At 45.2% G+C, this 10594-nt stretch overlaps 1 protein-coding gene across 1 annotated transcript; it reads left to right on the top strand.

Moving 5' to 3' along the window:
* The first annotated feature begins 5604 nt into the window (after positions 1–5604).
* Positions 5605–9690, top strand: LOC123155855 (transmembrane 9 superfamily member 2). Its single transcript, XM_044573999.1, has 8 exons — positions 5605–5902; positions 5978–6170; positions 6903–6943; positions 7065–7644; positions 7728–7865; positions 7953–8109; positions 8189–8673; positions 9218–9690. Exons 2-8 carry the CDS (start codon positions 6019–6021, stop codon positions 9435–9437), a joined length of 1773 nt encoding a protein of 590 aa, XP_044429934.1. The 5' UTR covers positions 5605–5902; positions 5978–6018; the 3' UTR covers positions 9438–9690.
* The last annotated feature ends 904 nt before the right edge of the window (positions 9691–10594 follow it).

Below are 10594 nucleotides of genomic sequence, written 5' to 3'. Positions count from 1 at the left end.
TTTGGAGTGAGTTGCACTTTCAATACCTACATGGGTTAGTCCCACAAGGAACAAACTAGGATATCCATAGACATAGAGTGATGCACACACAAAATGATGTCTATGAGAGTATTAGGTTACATTGTCCCTTGTCTTACCAACAAGAGGGTTTGTGACTCCTTGAACTAGTGCAAGGTGTGGAAGTTGATTGCACTTGTTGTTGCCAAAATGATATGAGTGAAATATGTTGGCGGAGTCACCCTCAAGAACTCTCTAGTTCTTCTTCTTCGGGATCCACATCATCTTGATGGGAATCCTTGGAGTTGTAGTCATACTTGATGAAGTAGAACTTGACATAGTCTTGGGAACCCACTTGACCAAGGCCTTAGGAGCTTCTTCAAATGCATCAATATCCTCTTGAAGCTTATCCTTGCCTTTTTTCTTGTGGTCTTGTGGTGGAAGATCATCTTGAGCTTGTGCCCCTTTGAAGGAAGTAGGATCATACTTCTCTTGTTGAGGAACAAACTTCATCTTGGGGTATTGATCTTCTTCCCACTCAACTCCATTGGCATTGAACTTTCGTTCAAAACCAACACCTTGGTTCTTCCGGTGCCTTCCTTGCTTGCGTACAATTTCCTCAAATTGCTTACTCCCGGCAAGGCTCTTGTAAACACCTTTATCTATAATTCCCTTCAATAAGCTATTTTCTTGCTCAAGTGTAACTTGGCTAAGAGAATCATTAGTGGAATCAAGAGAACTACTAGAAGCAACAACATTTGATTTAGCATGATTATTGTTACTACTAGAGGAAGAATCCTTCTTGTTCTTGTTACTAGACTTGACTTGAGGCATGTAAGTAGATAAGAGTAAACGCTTGGAAATGTAAGAAGAACTTTTCTTACGAAGATCATCATTGATTGCCTTTAAGAACTCATGCTCTTGCTCAAGGTTGAGCTTTTCAAAGCATAACTTCTCATGAGTCCTTAAAAATCTCGATGATCTTCTAAGATAGTTTCATGAGCTAACTTAAGAGTGTTTAGTTCTTTAGTTAGAAGCTCAATCTTCTCCTTATCATTGTCATTCGTTTTATCTTGATTAGCATGATTAATTGACATTTCATCATAGTATTCATCACTAGAGTTGTCAACAAGTAAATCATCATCACCTAATAAGTCATCTTCATCACTATTGAAATCAACATACTCAGGGTGTGTTACCTTTGGGCCTTTAGCCATGAAGCATCTTCCAAGTCCTTCATTTGGTGAATCAAATATGTCGTAGGAGTTAGTTGACACAAGTGCTAGACCGACAACACCTTCATCTTGAGTATATTCAGAGTCGGAGTGATAGCTTCTCTCGGAGTGATTATCGGAGTCGGAGTCGGATGCCCATTCACCAACATGAGCTTGATGTCTTCGTTTTGTGTAGCTCCTTGATGACTTGTCCTTCCTTTCCGAATCCTTGCTTCTCCGGGATGTTCTTCGTTCATAACGATCATCTCTACTCCTCTCTCTTGGTGGTGATTCTTCTCTTCTACTTCTCCTTTTAGGTGATTCTTCTCTTCTTTTGTAGGGTGTCGTACACTCATTGGAATAGTGTCCGGGTCTTCCACAATTCTAGCAATTACGCTCTCGACTAGAAGATCTTTTGTCATTGTAGGACCTTCACTTGGAGCTTTTTTCTTTGCTTCTACTCTTGTAGAACTTGTTGAAGTTCTTCACCATTAAGCTCAATTCTTCATTGAAGGTTTATTTCTCACTTGATGATGTGGGGGCTTCACATGAGGCTTCGTAAGCACCACTTGACTTGTTCCTCCTTATCCTTGAGTGACATCTCATGAGCAACAATTCTTCCAATGACTTCCGTTGGCTTGAGATCTTTGTAATTGGGCATCATTTGGATCAATGTGCACACGGTATCATATTTTCCGTCCAAAGCTCTTAGGATCTTCTTGATGATGAATTTGTCGGTCATCTCTTCACTTCCTAAGCCGGCTATCTCATTTGTGATAAGAGCAAGCCTAGAGTACATTTCAGTGACACCTTCACCATCCTTCATTTTGAACTTGTCAAGCTGACTTTGAAGCACATCCAACTTGGATTCCTTGATGGAGTCGGTACCTTCGTGCATATCAATCAAAGTATCCCAAATTTCCTTTGCATTCTCAAGACGGCTGATTTTGTTGAATTCTTCGGGGCACAATCCGTTGAAGAGGATATCACAAGCTTGAGCGTTGTATTGCAGCATCTTCAACTCTTCCGCGCTAGCTTCACGGTTCAGTTCTCTTCCATCAAAGAATTCACCTTGCAAGCCAATACACACAATAGCCCAAACGGCGGGGTTATGTCCAAGAATATGCATTTTCATCTTATGCTTCCAACTAGCAAAATTAGTACCATCAAAGTAATGACTTCTATGGTGATAATTTCCCTTGCTAGACGCCATACTCTCCTAGGTTGTGAAACCAAGGCTATGACCACCAAAAGCTATGGAAATCAAAGCAAATGGAGACCAAAGCAAATGGAGACCAAAGCTCTGATACCACTTGTAGGATCGAAAGTATGTCTAGAGGGGGGGTGATTAGACTACTTGACCAAATAAAAGCTTATCCTTTTCTCAACTTTAGTGTTTGGCAGATTTTAACTATCTTAGCACAAGTCAAGCAATCTTAACACAATTCAAGCAAGCATGCAAAGAGTATATGAGCAGCGGAAAGTAAATCATGCAACTTGCAAGAATGTAAAGGGAAGGGTTTAGAGAATTCAAACGCAATTGGAGGCACGGATGTTTTTGTCATGGTTCTGATAGGTGGTGCTATCGTACATCCACGTTGATGGAGACTTTAACCTACGAAGGGTAACGGTTGCGGGAATCCACGGAGGGCTCCACCCACGAAGGGTCCACGAAGAAGCAACCTTGTCTATCCCACCATGGCCGTCACCCACGAAGGACTTGCCTCACTAGCGGTAGATCTTCACGAAGTAGGCGATCTCCTTGCCCTTACAAACTCCTTGGTTCAACTCCACAATCTTGTCGGAGGCTCCCAAGTGACACCTAGCCAATCTAGGAGACACCACTCTCCAAGAAGTAACAAATGGTGTGTTGATGATGAACTCCTTGCTCTTGTGCTTCAAATGATAGTCTCCCCAACACTCAACTCTCTCTCACAGGATTTGGATTTGGTGGAAATAAGATTTGAGTGGAAAGCAACTTGGGGAAGGCTAGAGATCAAGATTCATATGGTAGCAATAGAATATCTTGGCCTGAACACATGAGTAGGTGGTTCTCTCTCAGAAATAGCAAGTTGGAAGTGTAGGTTCGTTCTGATGGCTCTCTCCACAAATGAAGAGGAGGTGGAGGGGTATATATAGCCTCCACACAAAATCTAACCGTTACACACAACTTACCAAACTCGGTGGGACCGAATTGAGAAACTCGGTCGGACCGATTCAGCAAATCTAGTGACCGTTAGGATTTTCGGCGGGACTGACATGCAACTCGGTAGGACAGATATGGTTAGGGTTAGGGCATAACGTAATCTCGATGAGACCGATTACACAAACTCGGTGGAACCAATTTTGGTAATAAGCTAACCAGAGAGTTGGTCAGGTAAACTCGGTGGGACCGGTTCGCTCATTTCGGTGGGCCCGAAATGTTACGAAAAGGAAACAGGGAGTTTACATTGCAATCTCGGTGGGACCGATCGCTCATCTCGGTGGTACCGAAACGTTACGAAGGGAAACAGAGATATTACAATCCCATCTCGGTGAGACCGAGATCCCTATCGGTGAGACCGATTTGCCTAGGGTTTGTGGCAGTGGCTATGACATCTGAACTCGGTGGCGCCGGATAGAAAGAATCGGTAGGGCCGAGTTTGACTTTTGGTTTAGGTCATATGTGGATGTGGGAAAGTAGTTGAGGGTTTTGGAGCATATCACTAAGCACTATGGAGCAAGAAAGCCATTAAGCAACACCTCATCCCTCCTTGATAGTATTGGCTTTTCCTATAGACTCAATGTGATCTTGGATCACTAAAATATAAAATGTAGAGTCTTGAGCTTTGAGGTTGAGCCAATCCTTTTATCCTTAGTATTTTGAGGGGTCCACTTTTCTCATCCATGCCATGCCATTCATTGAGCTTTTCCTGAAATACTTATCTTGAGATAGCATTAGCTCAATGAGCTATATGTTGTTAGGAATTACCAAAACCACCTAGGGATAGTTGCACTTTCAGGCACCCATGCATCTCGACGATGACGTCCTCCGCAACGGTAAGGAGGCCTTGCTGCTGCTGCATGTGCGCTCGCCGAGGCAAGCCGGACCACCTCCGTCGACTCCGGCGGCCGCAACGTGTTGCGTTGCAACAAAACTAGTGCTACGACTGGAAACTGATGTGGCGAGGCGTCCGATGCTGTCGTTGTTGCAGGGGCTATTGTCGTGTGCTCGTCGGGACACGCCAAGGCATCTTCCTCAACTCCGGCGGCCGCAACTGTTGTGCTGCGCTGCAACACCACCAGTGCTGCTGGTGGACGGAGCCACCGGCGACTGCTGCATCGCAGCACTGGGAGACACCAGGGGCTGCTCCATGCCAACACCGAGCACGACGCCTCCGACGAAGGTTGAATGCAGCTCCGACGAAGCTTCATTGCAGCCCCGATGGAGTCTGTTCCATTCCCATCGCGGCTTCAACGACCCGACGACGCTCCAATGCAGCCCGAACGACGCTCCAATGCAGCCCAGGCGACGCTGCATAGGAACACTGGCTACCCCGGCGACGTGGCATAGCAACACTGGCAACCCCCGCGACGGCTGCACCACATCACCGGCAACCCCGGCGACGCTGCATTGCAGCCCCCGGGGGCCCCGACGACGCTGCATAGAAACACGGGCGGCCCCGGCGGCCCTGCATAGAAACATGGGCGGCCCCGGCGATGCGGCATAGCAACACCGGTGACCCCCGCGACGCTGCACCACAGCACCAATGGCCCCGACGACTCAGCACCGACGAGCCCCTCGCTGCAACACCCACAGCCCGCTTGAAGCACAGGCAGCGGCGTCGTTGCAGATCCTCGGCGGCAGCTTTACCCCGCATGCGGCAACAGACGTCGGTTGTGCTTTGGCTTGCAGAAGCGGTTGGTGTTTGCGGCGGGATGCTTGCAAAACGCCCCATGTTTGGAAGCAGGTGGTTAGCCTTTGGATCGAGCTTCTCTCTTTCCCTGTTAAGCATGTGAAAAACTGAGAGAGAGGGGATGGGGAACGACGAAGAAGACGGGCAGGGAGAGGATAAGGATGGGATGAAGAGCGTTGAGCGGTGAGCGGCCCCCACATGCTAAAGCGTCTAGTGGGGAGGTGGCGCACGCGCCCGAGACCAACGCCGCTGGATCGGTTTTGATCGCACGGCTCGCGATGCGATTTACGCGAGGCAAACATCAGCCGGTTTAAAACAAACTATTTTCTAATAAAATTCATCGTGTTTGTACGAATTTCGTGTGATTAATTAAAACCCGGCTTCAAATGCATACGGACAACGATGTATAACCGGCTCCCCTATCTGAACTTCTTCCGCGTGAACGGACGGCGGAGCAAATTTGCGCCCTTGCCCCTGTTTGGGAAAGAAAATGGGTTTCTCCGCTCTCCATTCCCGATCCTCAGTGAAAGAAAAACCTACCTCCCTCACAAACGACTTTTTTCCTCTCCACCATACCGGTACCCTTCCGCTTCCTCCCCGCCCCCAAGCTCCGATCCCACCCAGTGCGGCTCTAAAATCCCCCCCTGCAGTCTACCGCCGCCGGCTCGCCGCGCAGCGAGTCGCCGCCGACGTCTAACCCCTCCGCCTATCACGCGCGCGCCTCGCCGTTTCCGTTCTACATCACCTTGTCCCTGCTGTCTCTCGACCCGCGATCTCGGAGCATTGGTTTCTGAGGTACTACGAGCTTCTATTCATCCAGTAATAATTACTTAAAGGCTTTCTAACCCTCCACTAATTCTGGGTGCACAGCATCCAGATCCGCCCCTTTTGGGTCGTAGGTGCTCGCAGTGATGGTGAGGATGGAGGCGGCGGGTGCTGCTCTTGCCGTGGCCCTGTTGGCTTGTATGGTGGGGGCTGGAGCTGATGACTCTGATCACAGGTACAAGGAGGGAGATCGTGTCCCGCTCTACGCGAACAAGGTCGGCCCTTTCCACAATCCAAGGTATAACGGTCTCGTGATGCGCCACAAGCTTTTGTAGTTCATGTCTGGTCCCGTTGTCTGTCTACAATACATGCACGAGTTAGGGCTTCGTACTGCTGTCTGTGATGCTAACTAAGGCTAAATGAGAATAGGATTGCTGCCGAATTAACACTAGGAATTCCTGTTGGCACTTATTAGTAGTTATTATAATAATAACTAAGCAAGCACAAGTGGGGTCATTCAATGATAGGAGGGAGGCAAGAGTAGTTAGTATCAGTTTTTGTAACTCGAATGTCGCTTCATAAACTACGACCAAGTAGTATGGATGTCCCAGTCACAAGGAAAAGAAATTTCTGCTGGTAATGATGCCTTCTAAACTATGGTAATTTGACAGTTCAAGCATCACTTTAACAGTTTATGTTACTCCCTCCGTCTTCATAATGTAAGAAGTTTTTTGACACTACACTAGAGTCAAAAAGCGTCTTACATTATGGGACGGAGGGAGTACTAAATAGCAGCTTTGTGAGAATTGAATTGCTTTTCCGTCAGACCATAAAAAAAAAAGGGCAGCCCCAGTGCATGTAGCTCCCGCTTGCGCAGGGTCTGGGGAAGGGTCCGACCACTTTGGGTCTATTGTACGCAGCCTTTCCCTACATTTCTGCAAGAGGCTGTTTCCAGGCGTGCTTCTGTTGTACGCAGCCTTTTCCGTCAGACCATGATCAGGATAATTCAGTTACTCTTTGTCTATTGCAGTGAGACATACCGGTACTATGATCTACCCTTTTGTGCACCAGGTTTGTACTTCTTAGAGATGTCACATGCCTTTTCTTGTTACTTGCTCTATTTAGCAATTCGTTGATTGGTTATGCCCAAGTCAGTTTTCCTTGTTATTGGCTGCTGCATGGCTTTCAATAGAACACCCAAAGGACAAAAGGGAGGCTCTTGGGGAGGTTCTAAATGGTGATCGGTTGGTTGATGCACCATATGAGTTGAACTTTAGGGAAGATACGAACTCCAAGACTCTCTGCAAGAAAACATTGTTCAAGGAGCAAGTCGCCAAGCTCCGGGATGCAGTTGCCAAGGATTACTACTTCCAGATGTATTATGATGACCTACCTTTATGGGGATTCCTTGGTAAACTGGACAGGAACAAGGAGCACGGCGGTGGAAAGTGCCTTCTGTTTAAGCACATCCACTTTGACATCATGTACAACAATGACCGTGTCATAGAAATCAATGTTCAGACAGATCCGAATGTCGCTGTGGATATCACAGAGGACAAGGAAGTGCCGGTAGAGTTCTCTTATTCAGTAACATGGAAAAAGACAGACATTCCTTTTGAGAAAAGAATGGAGAAGTACTCCAAGTCTTCCTCTATGCCGCAGCACCTAGAGATCCATTGGTTTTCGATAATTAACTCATGTGTAACAGTGCTTCTTTTGACTGGCTTTCTGGCAACAATCCTCATGCGTGTGCTCAAGAATGATTTCATCAAGTAAGATCTTAATCATTTCATTCCATTCCCAACGCATGGAAGCTTTACTAAATACAGTTTTCATGCCCCTGTTTTTTTTGAAGATATTCTCATGAAGACGAGTCCCTTGAAGACCAAAACGAGACTGGATGGAAGTATATACATGGCGACGTCTTCCGTTTCCCGCAGCAAAAATCTCTTTTTGCAGCAATCATTGGATCTGGATCTCAGCTTGTTGCCCTGTAAGAGTTTCCTCGGTTCATTATATTTTATGATCCAGGCCATGCCATAATGATCCTAACATGTAACAAATGCTTCTCATCCAATAGTGCAATTTTCATCTTCCTCCTCGCGATTGTTGGGGTCTTCTATCCATACAACAGGGGAGCCCTTTTCACTGCCCTTGTAGTCATCTATGCTCTTACGTCTGGTATTGCTGGCTACACATCCACTTCCTTCTATCTTCAGCTGGAGGGAACAAACTGGGTAAGGCTTGCATTAGTGGTTGGTTTCTTCAATGAAATCCTTTGCTGTTATATTCACAAACTCTGCCTTAATGTTTCAGGTGAGAAATCTGATATTGACTGGCTGCTTGTTCTGTGGGCCACTTTTCTTGACATTCTCCTTCTTAAACACTGTTGCGATAGCGTACAGTGCTACAGCAGCTTTGCCTTTTGGTACTATCATTGTCATTATTCTCATCTGGGCACTTGTAACCTCTCCTCTCCTAGTGCTGGGTGGTGTAGCTGGGAAAAATAGCAATACAGAATTCCAAGCTCCTTGCCGCACAACCAAATATCCAAGGGAAATCCCTCAGCTGCCCTGGTACCGAAGCACTATTCCTCAGATGGCAATGGCAGGGTTCCTCCCTTTCAGTGCTATTTACATCGAGCTGTACTACATATTTGCCAGTATCTGGGGGCATAAGATATACACCATCTACAGCATCCTCTTCATTGTGTTCATTATCCTAATCATCGTCACAGCGTTTGTCACAGTGGCGCTCACGTACTTCCAGCTTGCTGTTGAGGATCACAAGTGGTGGTGGAGGTCAGTGTTCAGGACATCGCTTCATCTTTGGTTATCCTCGTCTGTTACTGTTTTTGTTTTATTTATGTTTACTTAGATACTTATTTGTTGTCTTTGGACAAGAGAATGGATCAGAACTGAGATAGGAATCGTAGGGAAATATGCAGTTCATCAATTATCCAGTAGATGGAAATGGCATGCTGGATCAATAGTATCCTATATTCAACAATCAACATAAATGCACTGTATTATTTAAAGTTGTCTATGGAAATGCTTCAAGTCATACATAAAGTACCACAACTTAAACTAAACACTTGCCACTGCTTGGAACTTGAGTGGCACTTGAGGAGAAGACTCATCATATATGAGGAAACCACATTCTACATTCTTGGATCCTCACATCTCTTGGACTTGATGCATACATATTGGGCATATTGTGTTTTCTTGATGCTTATCAATAAAAGTTTGGGACAATTGTCAATGTACCATTGCAAATGTGTGCAAATGCCAATATACCATTGGAATGTGGTAATATCCCTAAAAGTTATTTTGCTTCAATTTGCAGATCTGTCCTTTGCGGAGGCTCCACTGGTATTTTCATTTTCTTCTACTGCATCTACTACTACCATGCCCGGTCAGACATGTCAGGCTTCATGCAAACATCCTTCTTCTTCGGCTACATGACCTGCGTCTGCTACGGTTTTTTCCTCATGCTGGGAACTGTTGGTTTCCGTGCATCGCTGCTATTTGTGCGACATATTTACCGTTCCATCAAGTGCGAGTAATCTACACCAGAGTGGTGACATCAGACATGGCTATCGGGAAGCTCAAGAGAAGCAAACCGACAGAGATTGCTTCTGAATTTTGTGTCCAAGCAAGTTGCATGTCCTCAATATGAACCTCTTCTCAAATTACATTATCGTGCAAGTTCCATTACGAATGATGACGTAATGTGTAGAACAGATTAGAGCCAACACTATGATGTTATACTTGTATCTACTGTGTTATTTAGTCCAATGTGATACATTAGTTTGTTCCTGGATCCTGTGTTTGTTTGGTTGCTTGTTAGAATTGTGCTCACCTGGTGGAGAACACAGTTTGTGAAAGGTTCTTTTTTCCGAGAGTACGCAAATTGCGTGGCATATTTTTATGGAAGGCAGAAAGAGTCATTGTCGCATCCCAGACTTTCCCAAAACTGAATGTTTAAAAATTCACAGGGAACTAAACTTTTTTCCAGAAATACTTATGTTTGTTTGCCTTTAGTTAGAATTAGGATAAAAACTGACTCAATAGATCGATAATGTGGCCCAATAGAACTTTTGGGGATTAATTAGAAACCCTAAATTGTCATTTAGGGGTAATTATAAAACCCAATGTGGAGCCACATGTTTTTAGAGTGACCTTGTAACCCTAGTGATAGTTGGAATCAAACCCCACAAAGCCCCACACCGATATTTGAAACCCTAGGGTTGAGTTCTAGAAAGTTAAAAGAAATCCTAAAGGGGTGAGCTAAGTAATTAATTAAGATCCCCAAAATAATTGAAAAAACAAATATTCAAATTGGGTAGAAGACAAACTCACTGAAATTTAAACATTAACAAAATTCCAAATGAGAAAATGGAAATGGCTATCATTTTGGAATGCTCCATTGGCAGGTTTCCATTCACATATCTTGATGTTGCTATAATGTGGAGGGTCCTTGGTGTTACTACGCATAACAAGGTTGTACTCATGAAACGCTATTTTTTTTTAAATAATACATTTTTCAAATTAATTTGCATAAATATTACGCCGATATTTTTATTTTCAAAAATAATACACCATCGGCCCGCTGCAGGCCGACTGAGCCTAGTCGGCCCACCGCAGGCCGATTGGCTTCCAGTCAGCCCGCAGCAAGCTGACTGGGACTAATTGGCTTGCTGCGAACCAATTAGTCCCAGTC

The sequence above is a fragment of the Triticum aestivum genome, chromosome 7B (genome assembly GCF_018294505.1).
Source record: "Triticum aestivum cultivar Chinese Spring chromosome 7B, IWGSC CS RefSeq v2.1, whole genome shotgun sequence".
NCBI lineage: Eukaryota > Viridiplantae > Streptophyta > Magnoliopsida > Poales > Poaceae > Triticum > Triticum aestivum.
The sequence above is the reverse complement of the archived record's forward strand: the minus strand, read 5'-3'. Positions and strand labels throughout refer to the sequence as shown.